General features: G+C 38.7%; 1 protein-coding gene across 1 annotated transcript in view; it reads right to left on the reverse strand.

The window, feature by feature from the left end:
• PLEKHG4B (pleckstrin homology and RhoGEF domain containing G4B) overlaps positions 1–26,932 on the reverse strand; it is a 45,001-nt gene that overhangs the window by 12,180 nt on the left and 5,889 nt on the right. The window contains exons 3-14 of the mRNA XM_026081385.1: positions 20,366–21,692; positions 15,864–16,070; positions 15,334–15,457; positions 10,886–10,979; positions 9,964–10,050; positions 8,620–8,736; positions 7,734–7,832; positions 7,047–7,186; positions 6,105–6,243; positions 5,610–5,732; positions 3,547–3,831; positions 1,789–2,690 (exon numbers count right to left, since the gene is read on the reverse strand). Of these exons, the coding sequence (XP_025937170.1) occupies positions 1,789–2,690; positions 3,547–3,831; positions 5,610–5,732; positions 6,105–6,243; positions 7,047–7,186; positions 7,734–7,832; positions 8,620–8,736; positions 9,964–10,050; positions 10,886–10,979; positions 15,334–15,457; positions 15,864–16,070; positions 20,366–21,692 (3,644 nt within the window). The remainder of the gene's footprint in view (positions 1–1,788; positions 2,691–3,546; positions 3,832–5,609; positions 5,733–6,104; positions 6,244–7,046; positions 7,187–7,733; positions 7,833–8,619; positions 8,737–9,963; positions 10,051–10,885; positions 10,980–15,333; positions 15,458–15,863; positions 16,071–20,365; positions 21,693–26,932) is intronic.

Raw genomic sequence — 26,932 nt, forward strand, 5'->3', positions numbered from 1 at the left:
ATGGTAATTACACAGGACAAGTAATGCTACTGATCTGGTAACAACTCAGAGATTTTGTAAAGTCTAACATGAAAATTGGATCCATCTTAAAGTTTATTTTACAGGAGAATAAAGTAAAACAGCATCTTTATGAAAAAATGGTACAATTAAATTACAAAAAAAATGAATAGTCATGCATATTAAGTGAGGTTGCTGTGTTCCATCATTATTAAAAGTAGCATGCACTGATTTATTAAAAAAAAGAAGACACACAAACTCCTTCTAAATCATTGACTTCCATATAAAAAACAGAAGACACCCAGTCCTGCACAAACTAATAACTTGTGCTTTCCAGAAGCACAGAGACCAGAATTTAAGAAAACATTGGAATATATGATTAAATGCATTCTGTCTAGCAAAACAGTTAAGCATGTGCTAAACTTTAAGATCATTAAAGTTACCTGAAGATTTGACTGAATCTAAAATAGGATTGGCTTGCTGGTAGTTTGCTGAACTGTGGTCCTGGAAAACTATAACAGACAACCACCATAAATAAAATAAACTTTTGTTCAGATACTGTTACAAACTACACAATATGTAGTTTTGCTCAATAAGAACACTGAAATGATGATGAATTTTACTTCAAGGAGACTCCCCTTTGGCATAGCCTGTGTGAATCAAGGGACAATTACTGAATTACTAATTCAGCAGGGACTAATAGAAATATTTTCTGAAAAAGAAAGCAGACCTACATTTTTAACAGCTTTCATTTTTGGTGCTAGATTGTATAGATATATGCACACTTTTGTTTATTATTATTGATTTAATCATCCTTCTTCAGAGACATCACTGGTCAATTGGTTAACCTGTCAAGCTACAATATCTCATAGAGGGAGACTTTTTCCCCAGAAAATAATAAAAAAAATCCTGATAACGTTCAAGTCTGTTAGCAGATAAAAAGGCGGAGAGGAGTGAGGAGAGAACTTCAGATTGAAATTGCCAATTGAATTTCACCTCCCCCACACACATTACATCACTCAGATTTCCTAAATATTTTGGATATACAACACTTTAGTAAATGACATCAACAGACTGAATATTTCCTTACAGAACAGTATCAAAATGAAAAAAAAAAAATTAAGAGCCAATCTTTATTTTTGTTATTTCTAGCAATATCAAATAAAGAAGTTATTTTTTAACTTCTAATTTTTTTTATAGACTTTTTCCTTACTTGACTCAGATTGGGAAATAAATCTAAGTTTGAAAAATTTCAACATCCAGCTTTTGTATACCAGATTAAGAGTTTTCTCCTGTTGCAAAGAAATACTAAAACCCACAAAAATTAGACATAGCAATATTGAAAAAAACAAGCAAACAAACCAGAAACACCACCATTTATACTAAGCTATGATCACTAGCCTTCAAAGAGTGGCATGAGTGTTTATCTTTAGACATAAACAATAGTCCAGATGAAATCATGAGACTACTCCCAAGGAGTAAAAATTGAAGCATGTCTATAAAACTTGGGAGGGCTACAGTTTAAATCTTGAATTCCTCACTGTTTATACTCAGCTCTTACTTGATTTCAATAAGAATTTTCCCTTACTTAAAAAAAACAAAACAAACAAAAACTTGTCATCTCTATTGTCCCCTCAACAAATCTAACTTAGAGAACTAAAATGACACAAAAACATTCCTTTAGAACTATGGGCACTTCCATTTCTGTCATCTCTTTTGACCTTTACTTTTCAAAAAGCATTTTACTTTTTCTCCTCACTTAATAGAGACTGTGGTGTAATCATTTCTCACCTTCCACCTCTTTTCTTATCCTCTTCTTCCATATGATGGATCCTTGAGGGGGAGGATAAACTTCGGTTTCTACTTATCAAAGGACTTCTACTATTCAAACACCGCACATATTTTTTTTCATTAGCATTATTACTGGCTACCTCAAGCCCTTTGATATGCACTCCTGTGTACCCATGGTGGTGAAATTCACTGTAGTTGCTTTCACGCTGACTAAGTTCAAAGCTTTGCGTTTTCTTCATGATCTTTTTGTGTGGCTGCTTCTTGTGGTAGGCAGGTGGTGAGTGGATTGGCTCAGAACAGAACGAAGCCGAGCGTGTGCTGGAAACGCTGTCTATGTCCTCTGAATTCCAGTTTCTTTTTTCAAGTTCACGTGGAAGTGGAGCAACCCACTGTAGCGGAGATGCAGATATTTCCACGGTTGCTTCCATATTCTGCTTTACAGTCCCAAGGCCTAAAAAAGATGGTGCTTCTAATGGCTGAGTCCTGTGTACAGGCTTAGTTTTGTCCACCCAAATATTGTCATCGTTGTTAGAAGAGTAACTAGGGGACTGGCTTAATGGCTTCCTACCTCCAACACCAAACCCATCATTTATCTTCATAGCAGGTTCCTTGAGAACTTTGTGAAAATACTCCCTACTGGAATCTTTGAGGGCTTCAGAGAGAAATTCTGCTAAATGATGCCTTGTTTGCTGACATTTCAGACACAAAACATGCCATTGCTTTAGTTCTTGTTTGCTACCCAGAGCCAAAACCATCTCACTCATTTTTTTAAAGTTTTCTGCAGAAACTTTTGTACCTTCCTGATGATAGGTTTGCAGACACTGAATCACAGATGGAGAATATCTGGCCTCCGCAGTTAAATGTGCAAGACACTCATTGCAATGTAACATCCACTCTTGTGCCTGGATTAGAAGCAAAAAGTACAGTTTAAGCAGTAAAATTCTGTATATATACACTATTTCCTGTTTAAGGATTTCAAATCACTTCAGAAAAAACTCTTTGAACAGATCTTGGCACAATTTAAGTGCTGAGAGATTCCCTTCTATTACATGGGAATATTCTACCCCTTAGATAAATCCAAAAAGGAGAAAGAATAAACGTTTGTCAGGAACCCCAAATCACATTAAGAAAGCATAGTAAAGGGTAAAACTATTTTTTATTTAGAAAAGAACTGAACTGTGTTACATCTGATCTCAGTAGCAGAGATATGGAGAGAGAACAGAGAGTCAGGAAGAGAATGACATAAAAGTCCACGTAGTCTTTCTGTCTGAGATCTGCTAAGCTTATAAAATCCCCAACATGTGCACCATCATGCTATGYGTACACTTCTCTTCTATATTACAGAAACTAGAAAAGAATGATTCAATTAAACAGAAAGATTATGATATGATTTTATTTCAGATTCAAGACTGAATGGTCAAAAACTCTGTCTACGAAAGCATACATGCATTGAGATTATATATTCAGATAGAACATGACAAACAGCACACTCAACAGATTTCTCAAAGACCTGCTTATGTACTTGCAAAGGGAGAACAGATCCTATGTGTAGCCCATCAAAGCTTGTCTAATTCAACACGTACTAGCTGAAAACTGGTTAAGCTGAGAATTTTGCGTTATTCTTAATACAATTCCTGCTTGTTTTACAATTGATTCTTTGGGATTCTATAACAGGAACTCCAGATTATCTGATCTTTGCTGTTGCATGATAGCAGCTAAATGCCCTGTTTACTTGCCCAAATTCTTCCTCTAGTTTTAATCCTTCAGGGGACTGCACAGACTGCCAAGTGACAACAGTGTGTCTGTTGTCATTGCCTGATCACTCTTATAATTGATAAGGTCTAGCTTAGGGCACAGATGCAAAAATATTTCTTTTACCATCTCATAAAACTCATACAAATTGACCAGCTTTGTCAGCTCAGTCTTCCTCTTCTCTGTCTGAATGAAAATGTTATTCAGATATTTCTTGAAGATTTGAACTTTTTCTTCCATGTTTAATGAATGATTTTCTTGCATCAGCTGCAGTCCTTTCTCATAATATTGCTGTTGGGGGATGAAGAGAAAAATAGATACGCTATATAATATACTACTTCCTTTACTATGAATAATTTTGTTTATCATTAACTGCATACCACATTAACAAATCTTACTGCATCAGTTGTAATACACATGAAAACTGAAAAATATAGCATCAGTCTTCCTGAACCTTCTGATTTTGCATTTATCTGTTTTTACATAGTGTTCTGCCTTTTTTTCAATTTGGATTTGGGAGGGTGTGGAAGGAAAGTGAATATCATAATGGAACAGAATAAAAATTACAGAAAATTGAAATGAGTGTACAAATAGCAGGGAAAGCTGCAGCAGTAATTCATCTTTAAAATAATATCCAGTGAAATTCATTTTTTAGTTAACACAACTATTCTCCTGGAAGTATCTTTATCTGAAGTAAGAATTTCAAACAGTGAACTTTTCTACCCACCAAAAGTCAGTGAGTACCTAAGTCTCCCTTTGTAACTTTGCTTCCCTTCCTATGTAACAACTAGTTGCATGCCACACAGCTTTTGCTTAATGTGACCTAGCGCATGGCACAATAGCCTCCCCCATATGCTGGCCCATATTATTATAGTAAATGGCAAGAGTTCTTTAGTCCCAGGGGAAGGCGTCTACAGTCTAATGAGGCTGGAAGGGTTTTTTCCCCGGTAACTCCACTGAGTCAGTCCCACTGTCCTAGAACAAACCTGAATATCCTATTCCTAGTTTAGCTAACCTCTTAGACTGCTTATTATGCTTTGCAAATCAGAGAATCTACATGACACTTCATGTATTCAGCTATATGCACAGCCTTCCCTCTATCTTACTTTCCTTTAACAGACGAGTTTGTTTTGTTTTGTTTTTGCAAATGTATAAAGACAGTGGCCTTCCCAGATCTCTGGCGCAGATTATGCCATGAAAAGGACTTCAGCGAGCAGTCTCTGAGCTAGCCCTTGAACTGTAGCAGTAGAGCATGAACTAAGCATGATAGAAATTGGAGTTTCTCAGCTCAGGTGCAACGTGTGTTACAGAAATGACCGCAGAAATGTGTTGCTAAGTGAGCTTTATCAGGATATTTGAAATGAGGTACACCTTGATCAAAAGCTCTTGGACGGGTCAACCAGTCACTGTCTGAGGAGGGCTGGCAGCAGACCCTTCTGCAAACCTTCTCACAGAACTGTCCTCAGTTGAGTCACCTGGGCTGGCAACTTTTACCTGTACTGGATCTGCTTTGTACATGACTGGCTATCTGATTGGTCATGTTTTGATATATTCCTTTGTGGACAAATTCCCCTTTTGATACATTCCCTTGCCCATCATCTTCCTCCTTCTAAGCTATATGATTGGTTAAATACAACAACATACAAACTAGAGTCTTTTTCCCAGAAACAAGGTATAATGTTATATGAATTCGCTTAATAAGGTTATACATCACTTAACAAAATAATACAAGATTATACAGATACCTGCATGTGTGCCACATGCTACACTGATACAGCAGAAATACTGCTTTTGGGGTGGGAATCTGTATCTCTTCTTGCTGCTGCAACCAAGCTATGTGATTGTACCAGTTCAGTCTGAACTTCATAGAGGCACTTCGACCAATCTCCATTGCCCAGTATAGACTGGGAAATAAGATCGGCATGCTGCCAGTGAAAGTTAGCATTTTTCCACCCATTAGGGAACTAAACATACTTCCTTCTTCGCTTCAAGGCTAGCTATTTCAGTACATTTTTTTTATACATCTGTGAAAACGCAAAGGAAGTGTTCTGCATTAGCATGTTACCTACCTTTGTCTTGTCAATGAAACCTTGGAAATCTTCTTGCAGCTTTCTCACCTTTTCTAGTGAAAGTCCCTCTTGATCTAAACAGCCAAGATATTTCTCTCGCTCATTTTCAAACCACTGTTTTATCTGCATAAAAATACCAAACAAACCTGGTTTTCCCAATCAATCAGATATTCCCTACACATAGTGTGTAGAAATTACTCTGTTCATTATAACAAGTTCAAATACTTCATATACATCTACCTTAAGAAATTCTACTGGCTTATATTACAGCTCAGTTTGGTCTGCTTGAAATACTGATGACTATAATTTGTTTTGCACACTCATAAACTGCTAATGTTAATAGCACTACGCACACATTGCCCATGCATGCTTTGAACAGCACCAATATATAAACAATGATACACATCATATTAGATAAATCCAGCTCTATAAATAAAGAAATAGAAGCTTAAAACTGTAACTTGTTTAACCTAATTCTCAAAAACTAGTACTGACCTGGTCACAGCCTTCTTCAAATTTTCTTGCTTCCCCAAGATTCTCCAGCTGCTGGAGGCATTTATTAGATAAGAGTACCAGCCTATGGACTTCTTCATCCACTTGATTATAAAGTCTTGTTACAATCTCCATGGCATCTCTATTAGATGGGGAGGAAAGATCAACATAACGTTTCTGACAAAGACAATATCAGAAGAAATGCATCTTTCAGAAGACACCAATCCCCTATTTTGTTGAAGAATGCCACTGCAAACAAGCCACCAACTACAAAAATTTATTCAAAAATTTTTATTCAACTTGTCAAATGCAAATGTACCTTACTCAAAATCACAAACATGATGGTCACACTTTTCAAAAATGTCCAGAATATTAAGTGTCTCTCCTTCTGGCTGACCAAGGATGCATGGCTCAGAAGACTTTCTGAGCTGCTGCATATATAAAGTTGCCTCCACTTGAGAATGATTGCATCAGCCTAGAAATCAATTCAAACTCTGCTCTAATGAAACTTGAAATCCATACACTTAAAAGTTATAGAATTTGCTGAATCAGAACTTTAATAGTTCTTTATTTAAGGTATGAGCTACGGCTGAATTCTGGAGGACCCCAGAGCTTCTTCAAAAATAAAGCTGAGCCAGCTATGCAGGAAAGGGACTGACCAAAAGACAATCTTACCTTACAAAAGAAGTAAACAACTGTTTTCACTTCTTCTATTACTATAATTCTCTGTCACTGTGAGGATGGTTGAACGCTGGTATAGGTTGCCCAGAGAGGTTGTGGAGATATTGAAAACTTTACTAGACTGGTCCTGGGCAACCTGCTCTTGCTGACCGTGCTTGAGCAGGGTGGGGGTTCAACCAGACAATCTCTAGAGGTCCCTTCAAAGCTCACCTATTCAGCGATTCTGTGATTCACGGCAGCACCTTTTGCAAAGTCTGTACTTACCGATAGTCTTCTGTGTGGCAGATCTCCTTCCTAAGCCTTGCAATGACTGTTCCACCTTCTAGTCTTAGTGTTACTAACAAGGCATCTTCCAAAACAAGCTTCATCATTGTCTTGTGTTTATTGATTAAGTCACATACGTCCTATGCAGAAGAAAAATACTATCAGTGTCATCCGAGAAACCCAGAAAGTGAACACTGTCTAGCTCATACGTATTCAAAAATAAAACTAAAATACCAGAATTTTGCTAGTGCTTATTCCACACTTGGGATTTTTGCCTAAACTTTATCTGTAATTTTTGATCAAACATATCTAAAACACATTAATCTAGGGAGGGCTGTGCTTACACACATTTCTGGCCAAAGTTCTCCTGACCATATATATTCAGCTAGAATGGCCATGTTAGAGATGTGGTCTGACATGATAAATAGCACTAGTGAGCTATTTCTGGTCCAGTGACTGCAGTGCAAAACATTCAGTAACACTGAAATTTGGGCAAGTATGATCATGTTTGATTATCCAGTCTAAAACTGTAAAATTCCTTTTATGGCTATAAGTTCAGTTTGCTGCACTGTAGTTTCAGTCAAAATAAAGCATTTAGGCTGCTATATTATAGAGKTTTTTTTTCAAAAGTAAGTTTCCTTATTGACAATGGAGAAGTTTGCACTTGTCCTTTCCACCAAAACTTACTTGAGCATTGTTGAGAGTTCTGTTGGCTGTCAGTGAGCTGATTGCACTCTGCAGAAAGACAATGGCCTCTTTGCAGTTTGTAATAAAGGGTTCCAGTTTCTGCATTGACAAAACAAGACAATAGGTAGAACTTCAGAAAGAGTCTAAAACAACTGCTTTGGTGTCATGAATTTAAAAACACAACGGACAGTCACAAAATTATTTGTGTGTTATTCACAGCAGATGCTAATCTGCACAGTTTTGGTTCTTCTAATGGTTTGAAACCCGGATAATTAAATTGATATGATCCTTTTAGTGTTAGTCAAAAAAGGCCATGCCGAGGCAAGAAGAGGATAGAAATAATTTCAACTTCAGGCACTTGCGTTTTGGTACAACTTCACATGCATTTATGGTAGGCCATGCTTTAGAAATCAGAGTTTTAACTAACAAGTTAGGACAGGTCCACCAATCTCTGCAGAAAAGAAAGAGCACTGCACACCTGGAGAGAACTGCAGAATCAGACTCAAAGCTAGGATAAACTACGCTAGCTAAGAATCTCATGCTAGTTATTCAGATTTGGGTTAGACCAAACATCGGGCATGTCTAGTTAAACAGAATCTCTTAAGATTAGAAAAGAAATGGCATGGATCTCTCTTCCAATACTGAAATCATTGCACAGTACACAACATACAATTATTGCACCTCACTGAAACAGCTAGGGTTTAATATAGCCAGAGAGCACATGACAGAATGAAAGGAGAAAATGGAAAACTATCAGTCTGACCAGAACTCAGTAACTACAGGTAGACTTTTTTTTGTTTTAAATGAGCAACAACAGTTATCAAATTCAATGAAAAAAACCTGAAAAGGAGAGAACACATAGCAAGAACTCCAAAGTATATCCTACCCTTCGGAAACATATCCAGTCACTGTGGTTATACTGAAATGTTCCATCAAATTCTGCAGTCAACTGTGTGTAGTCGATGAGCTTATTCAAAGCTTTCAGTGATGTGAGAATTTCATACTTCTCAAAAAAAATAAATAAATAAATCAAGCTTTACAAAACTTAAATTCAACTGTTAGGCAAAAACACTTAATTTCCCTCCCCCAGGATTTATGGTCTCTTGAGAGATCCAGTTACTTAGCTAAAGTAAATTACTAAATGTGTGTGTGTGTGTGTGTGTGTGTGTGTGTGTGTGTGGTCTCGAAGTCTCCCTTTTCTTCTGCATGTGCAACATTCCATCATCAAGAAATGAAAGTCACTGAACACCGCTGATTTACAGAAGCTAAGAATCTAGTCCCAAGAAATTCACCTCATTTGAAGAATTATATTTTGCTTTTTGTAATATCTGGAATACATTCAGAGGCAGGAAAATTATATATCAAATGACCAATCTTATGGAGCAGTCTATGCTACAGGACAGTGATAAAGGACTTTTTTTTTTTATTCAGTAAAACCTTTTTCTTTGGTAAAACATCCTTCTCCTAAAAAAAAAAAAAAGGAGGTGTTTATGTTATGTTTTAACATAGCATAAAAAAATCCAGAAGAACAAATTTCTTTTCTGATTGATACTAGCTTACATAAATGCATCCATGCTCTAAAATCCATCATTTTTATTTCAAACATCTAGCCATTTTGACACTAAATCATTTACTGAATAATTGTGATACCACAGATACAAATATGTAGATACTGTGTTATTGAGAGGACTAAATCAGCAAAACTGTTCCAATACTCCCGTTACCTACTTCGGGATATTGGTTTTATGCAATCTAGTTACAAAAGACCATTTGCATTTGGACAAGCATTCGAAGTATGTGAATACCTAGGAAGCACACTACAGTAAGTAATATGACCCCCATATGTATCGAAGACTGAATTTACACTGGGAAACATCCTTAAAGCTAGAGTAGGCTTATGCCACTCTGTAAGGGCTCTGACAACAAACCCCTTGATTGCCTCGCTGGGTCCTGTGGGACTGGTCCCCGGCACTGCCTGTGTTACTGCCATACTCATCTCTCCTGGCTCTCCTTCCAGCCCACCCTTGCTGCTTCCTGCTGCACACATGGAACTAAGTAGTATGCACTGAGACACAGAAAAAATGATCCCTAAAAATGAACCCAGAAGACTGATTTCTTCTAAACAACATGATCAAACAACCTTGAAGTCACTTTTGATAGAAGAATTTTTCATATGAAATTTTATACTTACAAATACCTTTTGACAACTCTGAGCAATGTCTTATCTTACCTGAATTGCTATGTCCCAGTCAGGTCTAAAAGAACATTCCTTATCAGTCAATACTAGGACACTGTGAATTGAATGAGAAATTGTATTCTGGAAAGGAAGACAAATGCAGTTAGAAAAAAATTGTTGCTACAAACTTCATAATCTCTTTCCTTTTCTAAGGTGCTACAGAAAGAAGCTTCTCTGTCCAGCTGTTCCTCAGAATGCAACCAAAAAGGGAACATCTTCACCTGAAGCATCTTGGACTCTTCAGTCTACCACTCAGCCAGTACTAAAGGTCTGGGTAAATTCCACAATGCTAGCACAATTCCTACTAAAATTACTGCTAATTTATAGAAATTAATTTAAGTTTTACTACAGCTGTTTGTTCTAAAACGAAATACTATTTATTAATTCAAAATACTTTAGAATGCCTTTCTTCTAAATCAAAGCTGCTACCTGTGCTAAAGAAAGCCATTCCATCAAGGGCAGAGGAAACATTTGCTTCAGTTCTCAGCACATTCTGTGTACACCTTACTTTTATATACGTTTCAATCCAAGCAGCAAGCTAAAATCTAAAAAAGTATAAGATGAAACCAACAGTAAGTCGATCTGCAGAACTATCTTCCCAGGATGCTGATCCATTTCTATGCAATGTTTGAGAAATGTGGACTTAAGCATGATAGATTGGTTCAAATTTCACTTAATTTCTGTTCAGAGAAAAATAAACCTCTCTCAAGTAACTTCTTCTTTAATCTTATTTTCAAAACTATTTCTGCTTTAACTTTTTCACCTCATCCTTGTGAGTCCTTACTCTGCAGAACAGCAACCAGTGTAAGAAAGCTCCTATTCCCAACAGAACTGCAATATGTATCACGGCATGTTTTAAAAATCCTAGCATTTCATTCTGCACTTAGACAGGATGCCTCTCCCAAGCACTACTCACCTGCATTGCTGTTAATGCTTGGAAAAGAGAAGAATTAGGCTGGAACTTCCGTGCATCCACTAGAAAAACTACTCCCAAATCACGTACCTCCTTCCTAGCAACAGAAAGACAGGTGTGTTTTTAAGCCATCTTTTTTTAGTGAGGAAGTTCTATGCTGAAGGCTTCTAGGCCTTTACCAGAACAAATGGACTGAGGATGGGTTCACTTACAACACATGGGTTAATCTGAAGATATGTCTTAACTTTTGCTCAGAGTAGGAGAAACCACACTGTCCTGGAAAGCTGTTATGGGCATGACAGTCTTAGGAGAAGGACCACTGATTCTCCCAAAACCACACTGCCAGGAGAACAAGTATTTGCGAGGAGTTCCTAAAATACTGCTTCCTGATTCTCTGATACATGCCCAGGTGTCCATGGTCCCTGAAGCTTTACCCTTCACATCTCTTCTACAGTCTTTGCCATTAACATCATTGTTACAAGGTCTCAGGGATGGTAAGTGCTATTAAACGCATTTTATAAATGAGGAACTAACTGCAGAGACTCTGAGGGTAGGACTTCAATCACCTAGCTACAGGCATCTAGAGATTAGGTGTCTAGTTCCAGCCGGTCATCTAGACTCTGTATATAACTGGGAGAGGAGGAGAGGAAGAGTAAGAGAGAGAGAAAATAAGACAGACTCTGTAAGAAGCCTACAGTAGGTGTTTAAGACAAAAGCACAATCACTCTTTAGATAGGCTCCTCCTACAGTCAGTGGAAGGAGAGAAGCACAGGTGGCTAGTTTTGCTAAAGTATTTGGAATTAGAGAAGATTAATCCTGCTTTAAGTAGTCTTGTCCCAGAGCTATGTATGATGCTTGCTGTGGAGGTGTCTACCCATCCATTCTTTCTAGAATGGAGCCCTACTGCTAATTTTTCATTGTGATTCCCCAGACACACTTGGATGTCCTTTCTGAGGGAAAGCCTTTGTTGACCTAGAAAGAGGGCTGACTTTAAGGGTGGCTAAGGTCTCTTCTGCTATGAAAAAAATTGTTCTATATACAGAGGTTTTTTTCTATGTTCAGGTCACTGCAGGCAGATAAGCAAAATGATCTGGACTTACGAATAAAAGAGTAACTAGTTTGTGCTGACTGTCTGAAAGACTAAGGCGTTGCATTGTAGTTACTGACAGTTCAAGTAAGTTACTGAAATTTAAATACTCTCCTTAGCTGAAGTTCATTACTTGAGTATACATTCATTTTGATAAAGTTCTGCAAAAATCTCTGAGATTCAAAGGAAATTATAGATCTGAAGGTAAAATTTTTCATGGGTAAAATCAGATACAGAGTTGCAGATCTAAATATACCTATGGTGACTTTTCAAGTTTGTAAGTCAAAATCCTAGTCTCCATGACTGTGATTTTAAAAGGAATTTGATATAGCACTTGGGAGCTTAAATCCCATAAAAAAACAAAAAAAACAGATTCTTGAATGCTAGACTACAAATGTTATTCTGAAGATAAAACTGCAGTGACTGGGGGAGGGAGATGGCCCCAAGGGTCCCCAAACCTCTTCCCAGGCCTATTTGCGTTCAGGATGCCTTAAGTGTCTTATGCCAAGGCCTGGCACCATCAGGGGACAAAAGTAAATTGAAACTAGAAATATTCTCCCTTGATCTGTATAAGGCAACTTACATGAATCAAGGCTCATATTTTCACTGCGTTCTTTGAAGCCCGTGCCATAATCTTTTTCTTAATCTACATGGACTTCTGAAAACTCTTTACAAATCTTACTTGCTAAAACTCAGTGACTAAATATCAGTTTGTTCAAATGTCCAAGATTAGGACAATGTTTCCCCTTAAAAGCACTGCTAGTTTCTTTGTAAACCACAGATTAACACAGAGTTGCCACTTTTCCTATATTTTGCACCTCATCCAACTCCCCTTAGGTTTTTTTGGATATGTAAATGAAATTCCAAAGCAAAAGTGCAAACGAATGAAGCTACAAAAGTAGGTTTGCATTTACCTCCATAGAAGAAAATAAAAAAGGTCTATTAAAAACAATCTTTAGCCATATACTCATACTAAAAATATATATCACAAATTTCTTTATGAAGTGTGGTGTGGAGAAAGAACTCTTCAAATACAAAAGTTTTCATTAAAAGTTTTAAAAATGTTTACCTGGAAGAATAGCACACTTGTTTTTGTAATTTTTTTTTTTTTTTAAGAGGAAACGATACATTTCTCATTTTTGAACAACTATAATTACATAAAATAGCAAATGAGAAACAGTCATTCATTGAGATACAGCCATTTACTGAAACTCATGTTTTGACAAACAAAAATGTTGATATCATTGTGATTACAGCATAAACAACAATTCTAGAGTAAAAATTCAGAGAAATGGAGTGGGACAAGGGAACTGAAGAATAAGTCCATTTGGGGTATTTTAACAAGTGCAGTTTGTTTTTTATTTAAAACATTTATATCAATTCTAATAGGCTCAGAATCTCTACAAGTAACTTTATTTCAGCAGTTACTCCCTCTTTGGTGATTCAAAAATGATGAAGTAAGATGAGTAAATGTTTCTTCATGGGAGAACATGATGTGCACCATGTTTTCCAAAAGTTAAAATATTCAAAGAGATACTGTAAACGTCCTTCTCATGGGATAACCACCTATTTTGCAACTCTGCACAGGAAAGTGGAATGTACAATCAATAAGCATTCTTCTTCTGTCTGTCAGTTCCCATCCTAGAAAGCCACAAGGCTGTTTACTTAAGGAGCTCAGGGTGGGGAGCAGAGGGGTTAAGGGAGAGGGAGGTAAATCATTAAATAAAATGACTGTCATTTACAGACGCCTATCACAACCTCCCCCTACTCAATTCTTGATGACTCCTACTTAGGCTTTAATATGTCTTTGCTTAAAATAAGGAGGACAAAACCAAATAGTAAGAAGTTTCAGTACAGAATGTGAAGAGGTACTACCCTCTTTCTGTTCTCTTACAGTGCTCCTGTGATTCTCACTGTCTTTCTAACTTTTCCTAGGCTAAGTGACATTTATGTTGTTTTCTTGACACTTGACATTCTTACTTTCCCACGATTCGTAACTTCTATGATAGCTGAGAAATGGACAAAAGGTAGAATTTATACCAGCCTCCAGGTTTGCAAAGTTTAGGCCAGCATGTATATATTACAAGAGACAGCTGAACTCAGTGAGAGAATTCAGTATGTCAATGGGTGTTCAATGTGGGGTAAACCAAGGAATATGAGTTGCCAGGTTATCCATATGGATTTTTGCATTCTATATCTTTAGACAGGAAAAGATAGCTGGGGAAGGGAATAAAACACCACTCCACAATTATTCTTATTAAAACCAATAAAAATGCTTGTATGTCAACTGTAGACCTGTAATAAGACAGACTACATAAGTTATTAAAGAAGTTATATTGCAGAAGAAACAGCGGAAGTGGGAAACCCATAGTTACCTTCTACAAACAGTGAGACATCATTAAAAGCTTTCCTGGGACACTACTCTACTGTGTATATTTATCTCTTGGAAAGAATAACCAGTACTAAACCTGAAGGATCAAATATGCAAAGCAATCTTAAGGCAATCTCTAACACATAAACCCAGTTTTATGTGCACAAATCAAATTGATTGCAGTTACAGAATGGATCAGTGGGGTTTTATTTCATGGTTCTACAATCAAGGTAATGTTTAAAGGACACAAACTCAAATTATTTTCTTTATGCTTCCTGTTACACAGCAAACAAAAAATTAAAGCAAAGCTAAAACTGAAAATAACATTGTTACTAGATTAACCACTTTAGCCCAAGCTAGATCACTGAGTCTTTAGGTTCAAATATACACGCATCTGGCATTTGAGCAAAGATTACACTAGCACACTGTAGCAGAGAATTCTTTTGTTTGCGTCACCTCTAACTAGCCACCAGAAGGCACACTGTACAAGCACTAACTCTAAGAACATTGCAAGAGATTGTAAGATTACCTTAACAATTAACAATTTAGTATCTGAAAACAGCCACTTGCATTTAAAGGTGATGCAACTGCACAGGTACTTGACAGTACAATTGGAAGCTATTTCTAAACCAGAGGCATATAGGAGTATGTCAGACACAACAAGCTTTCAATTACTATACCTTATTTAAAAGCAGTGAATAATAACAAAATAGTAATTTTATAAAACAGCAAACATCTGTCCAACCACAAAGTGATCATTTATCACACAAAGCAAGTATTAAACATTACAGTTAAGAGTAAAACAAGCTAAGAAATTAAGACCTCTTGGCCTCTTGTTCCTACCAGTGCGTGATGCTCACAAAGAATTTTAGTGCTCTCTGGGATGAGGAAGCAGTTAGGAGCTTTCCATAATAGCAGGGTCTCTGCAGCCCTAACATCTGTGTTACCATAAAAAAATAAAACCAAAGCCCAGCGGGTTTGCTCACTTCATACCTGGGGATGCTGTATAGGTACATCAGAAGTCGAGCAACTGCTGTACTTGTGCAATGTTCATTTAACCAGATGGCATGTCTTGTGCAGACTTGTATCACTGCTCTGCCATTTCTGTCTCGGCTTCCTAGACAAAGAGAAGCAAAGGCAAGGCTTACAAAAGGTTTAGCTATGAACATGAGATTTAGAGGAAAGTTTTTGCACACACATTTCTGAAAACTAGCAAAGCTCATTTAAAAACACTAAAAAGTGTTTCTGCTTAAAACAATTTTTATGAGCGTTGCAGTCAAAAGCTGAGACAACCATTCTTAGATGATCAAAACAAAAMCCACAAAATTCTGCTGCTCCTCCAATTAATTCTGATGGACTGCTATAAATGAGGTTGGCTCTATTCAGCAAAACTATAGTTTTATACCAGTTGGTAACCTATTCTTAATTTATCTTTGGTATTATGAAGCTGAAAAAACTACACATTTATGTTTTGTGTATGTTTCATCTATCATCAAGTATATTGTCACTTCTGTAATACATACCACATAGAGAAATGACTCCAGACTGCAGTAACTCTTGATTGATCTCAAGTAACTGTTTCGGTAGTCTGTCACAAAGGCTTCCAGTATTTGCAGAGAGTAGGTCATGCTCACGATGGAACAGAACAGGAGATGCATATATAGCTGTGTTACCCTCAACTCCCCGGAAACTGTTTTTTGAATTGGTTACTGTCAAGTGCTGATAAAAGCCTGGACAAATGAAAGAACTGGTTATTTTTTTTTCCCCTAAGCAGTGGGAGACTGCTCCTCAATAACAAAAGATGTGTAGAATATGTCCAGCTGCAAGCAAAAAAGAAAGACACATACAGATTATAATCTTATTTTAAAAGAGTGTTCAGGCTGCAAATTGAGCACTTGAAAGCTTGGAATTAAAGTATCATGAGAAGTCTGCAGCCTCATTTGATCTTCCTGTGATCTTCCTTCTGCATCACAATATACAGACTAATCATGATTACATAACTGTTTGCACTCCATGCCCACCTCTGGGTCCTTCATTACACAAGGCTTACAAATGTAACTTTGTGTCATGAAACTGGATGAAGTGGACAGCAGATTTTGGTGTATTCAGGAAACTGGCAGGTGGGATCCCATGGGAAGCAGCTGTGAAGGTCAAAGGAGCTAAAGAAAGCTGGCAGGTCTTTAAAGACAGCATCCTCAAAGTGCAAGAGCAGTCTAACCCAATACTCAGGAAAACAAGTAAATGTAACAGGAGACCAGCTTGACTAAGCAGGGAGCTCAGGATAGAGCTCCAATGCAAAAAGGCAGTAGATAGGAGGTGAAAGCAGGGACAAGCTACAAAAGAGGAATTTAGAAACACTGCCCTGGCAATTAGGGATGGTGTTAGCAAAGTCAAAGCCCAGAGTTGTGACTTACAAGCCATATTAAGGGCAATAAAAGCTCCTATTGCTACATCAGTAGTAAAAGGCAGAACAAGGAAAATTGCTGAATGGGGTGGGTGATTTAGTGACAGTAGACACACATAAGTCTGAATTATTCAATGTCTTCTTTGTCTTAGTCCTCACCAAAGTTTCTCACGCCTCTGTGCTTAGTGAAAGAGTTTGAACTACCAGCAGTGGACAAGGATCAAGTCAGGGATCACAGAATCACAGAATGGTTGAGGCTGGCAGGGACCTCCGGAAATCATCTAGTCCAACCCCCCCGATCAAGCAGGGTCACCTAGAGCATGTTGCATGGGACCCTGTCCAGATGGCTTTTGAGTATCTCCCAGGATGGTGACTTCACAACCTCTCTGGGCAACCTGTTCTAGTGCTGTTACCCTCCTCATAGTAAAGAAGTTTTTCCTTATGTTCAGACAGAACTTCCTGCGTTCCAGTTTGTGCCCATTGCCTCTCGTTCTGTCACTGGGCACTGCTGAGAAGAATCTGGCTCCATCCTCTTTACACCCTTCCTTCAGATACTTACACACATCGACAAGATCCCCCCCCCAGCCTTCTCTTCTCCAGGCTAAACAGGCCCAGCTCTCTCAGCCTTTCCTCATAAGAGAGAGGCTCCAGTCCCTTCATCATCTTAGTGGCCCTTCTCTGGACTCACTCCAGTAGCTTCATGTCTCTCTTATACTGGAGAGCCCAGAACTGGACACAGTACTCCAGATGTGGCCTCACCAGGGCTGAGTAGAGGGGGAGGATCACCTCCCTCAACCTGCTTGCAACACTCTCCCTAATGCAGCCCAGGATACCACTGGCTTTCTCTGTCACAAGGGCACATTGCTGGCTCATGGTCTACTAGTTGTCCACCAGGACTCCCAAATCCTTCTCTGCAGAGCTGCTTTCCAGCAAGTCAGCTCCCAGCCTGTATTGGTACAGGGATTATTCCTCCCTTGGTGCAGGATTCTGCATGAGGTTCCTCTCTGCCCATTTCTCCAGCTTGTTGAGGTCCCTCTGAATGGCAGCACAGGCCTCTGCTGTATCAGCCACTCCTCCCAGTCCAATCCAGGACATTGATGAATAAATTGAACAATACTGTACCCAGTACTGACCCCTGGGGGACATTGCTAGTTACYGGCCTCCAACTAGACGTTGCCTCACTGACCACAGCCCTCTGACCTCTGCCTTTCAGCCAGTTCTCAATCCACCTCACTGTCCACGCATCTAGCCCACACTTCCTGAGCTTGCCTATGAGGATGTTATGGGAGACAGTGTCAAAAGCCTTGCTGATGTCAAAGTAGACAACATCCACTGCTCTCCCCTCATCTACCCAGCTAGTCATCCCATTGTAGAAGGCTATCAGGTTGGTTAAGCATGATTTCCCCTTGGTGAATCCAGGCTGACTACACCTTCTTGTCCTTCATGTGCTTGGAAATGGCATCCAGAATGAGGTGCTCCATCACGTTTCCAGGGATTGAGATGAGGCTGACTGGCCTGTAGTTCCCAGGGTCCTCCTCCTTGCCCTTTTTGAAGGCTGGAGTTACATTTGCTTTCTTCCAGTCCTCAGGCATCAATCCCGATCACCATGACTTTTTCAAGATGACTGAGAGTGACTTTGCAATGACACTAGTGGGTGTACCCCATCAGGGCCCATGGACTTGTGTATGTCCAGTTTGCTCAAGTGATCCCTAACTTGGACCTCCTTTATCAAGGGCAAGTCTTCCTTTCTCCAGACTTTCTCCACGGTCTCCAGGGCCTGGGATTCCTGAGGGCCAGTTTTACCAGTAAAGACTGAGCCAAAGGCGACATTCAGTACCCCTGCCTTTTCTGTGTCCTTTGTCACCAGGGCCTCTGCCTTATTCAGCAGCAGGCCCACATTTCCCCTAGTCTTTCTTTTGTTACTGATGTATTTAAAGAAGCCCTTCTTGTTGTCCTTGACATCCCTTGCCAGATTAAACTCCAGATGGGCCTTGGCCTTCTTATACCCAACCCCGCATATTCAGACAATGTCTCTGTATTCCTCCTAGGTTACCTGTCCCTGCTTCCACCTTCTGTACACTTCCTTCTTCTGTTTGAGTTTTGTCAGGAGCGCCTTGCTCATCCATGCAGGTTTCCTGCCTCCTTTGCTTGACTTTTTGCTCATTGGGATGGACTACTCTTGAGCTCAGAGGAGGTGATCTTTGAATATCAACAAGCTTTCTTGGACTCTTCTTCCTTCTAGGACCCTATACCATGGGATTCTTTAAAGCAGGTCCCTGAAGAGGCCAAAGTCTGCTCTCTTGAAGCTCAGGGTTGTGATCCTGCTTTTTGCCCTGCTCCCTCCTAGCAGGATCCTGAACTCCACAATCTCATGGTCACTGCAGCCAAGGTTCACATCCTCAACTACCCCTTCCTTGTTTGTAAGTACAAGGTCCAGCAGAACACCTCTCCTTGTTGGCTCCTCTATCACCTGTATCAGGAAGTTGTCATCAGTGCTCTCCAGGAACCTCCTGCATTGCTTGTGCCCTGCTGTGTCATCACTCCAGCAGATATTGGGGTAGCAATTCAAACAACAATTCAAACCAGCAATTCAAACAACATATTAAGTAACTAGAGATGTTATATTATTTCCAGTACTGAGGTCAGGGTTAGTTAGTTTGTAGCCTAGAATCAAGAACCAAGCCACAAGGCAATTTTGTCTGGTATTTATGGTATTTCTGTTTATATGTCATGGCCTGGAAGAGGTGCACACACACTGGCAAGATCAACTAAGACAAATAAAGCATTGCACAAGTGTGACAATATTGGTCTAAAGCCATGAAAAACACGGCTGAGGACAAAAGCACACCCACAAAACATACAGAAGTCAGTTGTCCCTGCTTTAAATATGCAGCCCATGAAGACACGTTCTAGGCCTTTGTCATGCACAAACACTATTGATTGCATTCTGCACCCAGCGAGGCCCATGACGCTCAAAATGAGTTAAAAACAAACACAACCAAAAAAACCCCAAAAAACCCATAGCTCAAAAAAGGAACTACAATGGAATAAACAAGGATGAGATATTAGAATTTGTCCAGCTTATGTTTCACAGGCAACACAAATATTTTCTTCCTGTGATCTGAGGCAGCCTGGCATACAGCCACAGTCATTAGATTGCTGTGTTTGAATACAAGATGAATATACACAAGAACACCAGGTCTCGCCAACGTGCAGAGCACATTGAGGCTCACTGACACACTAACTGAACCATGAGTTTCCAGTTCGCAGCTGGCTTGGAGCRTGGGCAAAGCAAGATGTCATCTCTCCACATATGTCCATATATACTTACCAAGATTTTCAGGTGATCTATCCCAACAGTTTTTTTTATTCCAAAACAGTATATGCAAAGCATTTTAAAAAGCTCTTTGTGTGAAAACATTTTAACAGAAAATAAATAGAGCACTGACAGAACAGATAAGAAAAGAAACATCARTTACAGCAAACCAAGTTAAACTCTTAAGTTTAGACCCCAAAAAAGGAAACTATCTAGACACAAAGGCTAATTATTCTGCTAAAACCATATGAGAATGCTACGAAAAAAGAATGAAATCTAAAGGTTTTTTTTTTTTTTTTTTTTACCTTCCTCCCCTTTGCTGTGCTTGTGGCTTCTCACAGTAGTGTAAAATGAGCCAGAATCCAATTTTTCTGTCCTTGAAACGCATCCATTTAACAACTTTTTAGGGTTTCCATCTGGCACATCATGCAAGAACTTATCAGGTCTCTGATCTGCAACATGTGGACTGCTGCATGCCCTGTCCAGAGACTGGGAGTGTCTCAGCCCAGCCTTGCAGTCTACTATTGACAGAGTTTCAGGAGGTACAAGCAATTTTTTAAAAGCCACGGGAGAATCAGCAAGGCTTATGCCTTCTTTCACTTCGTCCTTTGGTATGAGCCCACCAGAGAGGAAGTCTCCCTTTTCAGCCTGTTTCTCCCAAGTTTTGCCTTCATTCACAGTACATGAGTTCATTATGTGCTCTGAAGCCTCCTCTTCCACAAATGACTCCTCTGAGCTAAAACTGACGTTCATGGGGTTTTGCAGCGCTTCTATGTACGACTTCCTAAATAAACGTCTTGCCTCAAAACACGAAGAATCCCTGCATTGCTGCCCTGTTGGACATGACCTGCTCAAATCCATATCAAAAGTTATGCTCTTCACGTGACACTTTTTTTCCACAAGGGGCGATAATGCCTCATCAAGGTCCTTTTCAGGCCCAACAGCTCTGTCTTTTGTGCTGGACCAAGCCTCTGAGCATACACCAAGACTGACAGAGTCATCTTTGATTTTCTCATCAGGAGCCTTACAGCACTCTAATGCAAGGCTGTTTTCTGAGGCAGGAGCTGAACTCGGCACAGCACTATCAAGGCTGCTGTGGTGCTTTGTGCCGGTGGCTTCTATCACGGTGGAGCCTGTATCATTGGAAGTGGAACTGTCACATGAGCTGTTACTTTCCATGGTCTGGGTCAGGGCTCTAACATCAGTATGATTACTAATCAGCCGATCAAAGAGATTACCAGAGTAATTACACAGGATGGTTTCAGTTGTGGGAACAAAGATGGGATTAATTATGTTCTTCCATGGGGTTCTATATACGGCTGAGCCAGTCGTCAGTAAGCAGCTCTTCAGGGGAAAATTCTCTCTTTCACAATTCAACTTTTCCAAGAATGTCACCGTAAAAATGCAGCTATACATCGTTTTAGGTATAGCAACTTCTTCCATTCCTTGTCCACATCTGGAGAGGCATTTTAAAACTAGCTTGGCCAGCTGCTTCCCTGCAGGTACTACTTGTAAGTAAAAATCCCCTGGTTTCAGGCGAACTCTGTGGAGAGATGCTAACTGTATCACCACTTTTTCATGGATGCACAATGGCCAACCTTCATGATAGAAGATGAGGCCAACGTATTTAGCCTGTAAGCAGGAAAAAAAGAAAAAAACGTAAGAAGGAAAAATCTGCCCTTTAATGAGAGCATTCTGCTATTTCTGAAAAGCAAATGGAGTTCAACTCTGTTTCAGTTAGCCATTTCCTTGCAACACCATCAAGGTTTTGAACCTTATGGCATGGCAGTAGAGAGTCTAGTCAAGATTATGTCTGACAGAAACATAAAGTAGCTCTGCTGAAATGTAAGAACCACCTCTGTACTACTCTCTCACATTTGCTGAAGGGGAAATTGTTTCTTTAACTCAACCTTTACCCTAGCTTTCCAGCTGCAGCACAGGTCAGAAAGGAGATGCTTACAATTTTATATTATTAAGCATTACATTTTAAACAGTCAGATTAAGCCTTCCAAAACAATATCAAGTCTCAAAACCAGGAGACTAACTGAAAAAAAACACGTGATGCTAAAAACCTGGGTTTCTGAGATTTGATTTTCCTACTATTTTTATGCAACCAGGAAAGCAAAGAAAAAAGCCATTTCTTACTTTTGTATTCACATTATTCTAGGAACTGGAATTTTGCAAGGCATCAGATATTACAGATAAAAAACAAAAACCCACAGTTTTGTCAATAATGTCACTGTCCAACTACATCCCTTTGGCAAAGCCAGAAAAAGCAGGCAAGTATAAGTTTTCTGAACAGCTGTGAAGACAGTACCAAATCCAATCTTATTTGAAAAGTATTTTTTCCCAGGAAGGCCTCAGTGTATACTTTAAGATCAAGAAGAGAACTTAAGAAGTCTATTTATATAAAAAAGCTTATTTTTGCCAAGACACACACAAACTTGAAAACATAATCTGCTTCTAACTTAAACAACTCGTTAAATGGTTTGAGAAGTTAACCAAATATTCCCCGGGGGAGGACACAGACTGGATGGAGAGGGGAATCAAGAGTTCAAACCTAGTCAGGACTTCAAGATCCGGTATTCAAAGGGGACGTATTTCCTCTCTGTCTTCAGAAAGACACAGACTACCCTTCTGCTCTGTTGTGTTTGTGCATCCCATTCACTGACTGTGCTTTGTGTCCCACAAAAAATGCCCAGGTTTCAACGCAGTCTGACCCCACTGCCTGTGCTGTAACTCTTCTGCCAGACCTCACAAGAACCTGCACATTACTAGGCAGAGAAGAGAAATGCATTGAAAATGCATGACTCTTCCAGGAGCGTGAACAACGAAAATGCTTACAAAGTAATGTTTTAAAAGTGCTACAGTAAAAATGTGTAACTGAAACTTGAAAAGGAAGCAGTTCAAATATCAGATGATTTAAATGTCTCGTTTCAAACCCAAAAGTTTATCTAAGGCTTAGATTTACAGGAAGTTTAGGTTACAGCCTTTCGTTAGCTGTTCTGTTGGTTTTGCTAAAGCGAACGCTTACAATCTCTTTAAAAAGGCAAACCCTTGCTCCCAGAAAAACTTTCTTCTTCTAGTTTCTCATTTAACAATATTTTAAACAAATTACTGAACTTAAACCAAAGTTATGGTCAGAAGAAAGACAACTATTCAACGCAGGTTTTAATAACAATGATTTTCAAGCTTCTTTCAAACTACACTGACTTTGCAGTGCACTGGACCAGAGGGCATAAAATAAAACATTATTCCTAGAATTGAGGCTAGGCATGGAGTTTTCACTTTTTTCACTATTCCTGGGGAAAAAAATAATTTAAAGGACAAGCTTGATAAATTGCTTTTATTAAATAGGAAACAGCTGCTTGTCTAGACATACTCCCTAATTAAATTCATTTTAAAATATGTTCCTGCATTACTCAAGAAATATAATACTAGCTTGAATGAAGAATTCATATAGAAAGAATGGAGAATTCATTGTAAAAACAAAGTAATCACAAAAATTGTTGTAATTTCCTCCAGAAACATGAGAAAGGTACACAAAATGAGATTTCCAGTACACCAGCTAGAAAAAGGATGAGTAAAATCTTGGACTGATAAAAGCCACTGTTCTTTCAGTCAAGACTTTTCCCATTCACTCTAGAAACATATGATGTAAAACACTTCCACAGATAAATACTAACAATACAATGCAACAATGCAAACGTTTAGAGTCTGTGTATATTTGACAATAATTGCAAGCACACACTAGAAGTAACAGAAGATTAATGTTTTTTATTTGTCAGTCAGAAGTTCTTCTATTAACACAGCCGCATTATCCTAAGAGCAGGATTCGCAGGTGCCTTGCACTTACAGAGTTATCTACATCTAAGCAAGGACTGGGCAGGGGGCCCTTTCTCATTTTGAATGGGACTCTCTTACAGACAAAGAGCCATGAATGAAAAAAAGAAAACAAAAAAAGGAAAGTGAGCTATTTTTTTTTCAACAAACAGGAAACAAAAGCAACTTTTATTAGCCATTTTCCCAAGTAGCTTTTAACTGTTTTATTTGGGGATGGAAAAGGGGGAAGACATAGAAAACTGATGCATAGTTTAACTCTCCCCATTTTTGAATAACAGTATGATTTGTTATCTCCATAAGCATTCTAGTCTTCAACAAAACAAATAACTGGCATTTTTTCACTACAGTAACAAAACATTTGCTCAGAAAAAAAAGATGATATATGATTTGGAGAGGAAAGTACCTGTCCAGACCTGAGACAGAAAAGATCCCCTGGGCCTGTCTGTCTCTCACCTGCCTCAATAAACACAAAACCAYTGAGTTAAAGTCAGTCCATTCACCTTGATAGGTAATGGACAACCACAAAGTTTACTTTTGCTCTAGGGAAGAGATTTCTGTTGCACAATAGAGGCATTCATATTTGAAACATCTTTGAAAAAAGTACATTATCATTTATAAAACACTGTTCCTGTTGGCTCTTACAAATTCATAACCCTCAGTTCAAGTTTGTTAAATTCTGGTATGTTGTCCCATCTGATACGGTTGCAGAAGGAAAACCTAGAGAAAAAATAGCTCAGTGTTCCTTGCCTACTTTTAATTGGATACTAAGAAAAACAGGTCTTGGTACAAGAGACTCTCAGATGTTTATACCCAGAACTGCAGTGTAAAAACTTATATCCAAAAAAGCTAGGACAGGTCTAGTGGGAAACTATAAAACACCTCCTCCCCCCCCCCCCAATCTACTAGAATCTCTAATGATCTCTTGCCAGCTGCTGACTGCAATCTTGCAAACTACTATTTCTGGTTTTGACTCCAGCAGAACCTTTCTGAGCACAAAGTACCAACCTCTTATGATACATGTAAGAAATATAAGCAAATACAACGGTCATTTATCAATAAAGAGCAACTAAACTTTAATGTGAAAAGGTGACAGATGTAAAGGTGTTTAGGTATAAAACTTTTACCATTCAGAATTCAACTACAGCACTGCTGCATTTCTTTAAAATTCTAAATGAAAACCAAATAGGGACCTGAGAAAAAACCTAACGCCTCCCATACAATACCTACCTTCCAACTGTCTCCTAATATATTTCAGAAAATCAAATGATAATTTGCCATCTCCTTTCTCAGATCTAAAAGCTGTTGCTAAATCATTTGTTTCGCTTAGGAAATATGGAAGTCATTAGCATTATAAACCATCTTCCAAAAATCTTTGCCCATGTTTCTTCTCTCCCATCTACATCCAATGCTGGTCCACAGAAACATCACAAACACCAAAGAATGTTAATGCTTTTAGTGTTCGACATTTATGTATAGGACCATTAACTACCAGACCCACAGCAGGATGCGAAAAACTTCAAGTTTCCTTGTTGAATTTTTTTGATCAACACTCAAGTAAGTCAATCTAAGAAGGAGCAAAGCAGGTAAGGGATCAACCTTCTCTTCATAGATAAGACTCATATGTATAGACAAATATTTTTCAGACAGGGTACCTTTACAAATTATATCATTCCACCCATACCCAGCAGGGGTAGAATATAACACTGATTCTACACCAGAATCGGGATTGCTGCTACTCACAGCTCCAAAGAAGAAAACTGACAGGGCTACTAGTCTCTGAAGCAGAAAAACATCAACTGCATTATTTAACTTGCTTCCCAAGAGCTAATACAATGTTATTCCTTACCGTATCTCCTTGAGAGCTTTTCCCTGTCTAGTGTTAAACTACTCCAGCTTGGGAAAAAAAGATTTTTCTTCCAGCTAGTTATACTAAACAGATTACAGTGTTTTTACACCAGCAATTGCAGGACGTATGATTCACTTTTGCAGGAGGAGAAGACTTGAGGCAAAGTGTGAGGAAGGAGGCATTTGGATGGTTGAAATACCTGTCAGTAAGGCAACATAGAACTGCTGGCTTGTTACAGGGCAATGAAACCATCCATTCTGCAGTCACAGCTAATTAATCACTAAACCCTTATTCTGAATCCCAAAGAGATTCTGTATGTTAGACAAACACTGGAACATAAATCCTTCAGCCCCTTGTAAACTGCAGCCTGAATACTGTAAATCTTCAAGGCATTTCTTGAATAGCTGTTTTCCTGAGAAATTTCCAGTTCATGCAGTATAGACACAGGCAAATTTCTCACACCTATCCCTCCCTTTATCCAACTTAGAATTTGATTGTTCTTACTGGGAGAAGTAGAAAATACTGTAGACTTTAAAGGGAGCATGTGGAGCCATGAAAATTTCAGTTAGATTCAGCTGGTTTTGGCAAGGAACAGACACTGATTTATGAAAAAAATTATTTCACTGCAAGGATGCTGCAAGTTAAGCATGGGATAAAAAAAAAAAAAATCTTAGTTTAGAAAAAAAAAAATCGCAGAAGTGTAAGGCTTTGTCTACAAACTTTTAGAACATCTCTGTAGTTTGCCTTTGTCACTGCTCATACCGAAGGTAGCTCACCAATGTTCAGATCTCCAGTTAAGACTTGAACCTGCCAAACTTTTTGTCCCATGGGTGCTCTCATTATTCTCAAATGGGAAGAGATGTGTAACTGAGCAGGCACTAGGACTACTGAACCGCAACTGCATGGTAATGAGAAGTACATGCATCTGCATGAATTTAGTTTCCAGTTTCTCTAGATAAACAGCAAAAAGGCAATAATTACAAACACGGTTTAGTTCTCCTTTAGAGACTGGGGAAGATGTTCAATAGTTGTTTCCAATTGTCTACTGGAGTCAGTAAGCAACTAGTTCTTATATTGGTTTATGTTTTACATTTTTTTGTGACAAATGACTTCATTACTATGTTGCCAGTACTTTTCTTTATTTGACCTGTAAGTTAGTCCTAATTTTTGTTTTGTTTTGTTT

Source organism: Apteryx rowi, unplaced genomic scaffold (genome assembly GCF_003343035.1).
Source record: "Apteryx rowi isolate R43461 unplaced genomic scaffold, aptRow1 scaffold_549, whole genome shotgun sequence".
Taxonomy (NCBI): domain Eukaryota; kingdom Metazoa; phylum Chordata; class Aves; order Apterygiformes; family Apterygidae; genus Apteryx; species Apteryx rowi.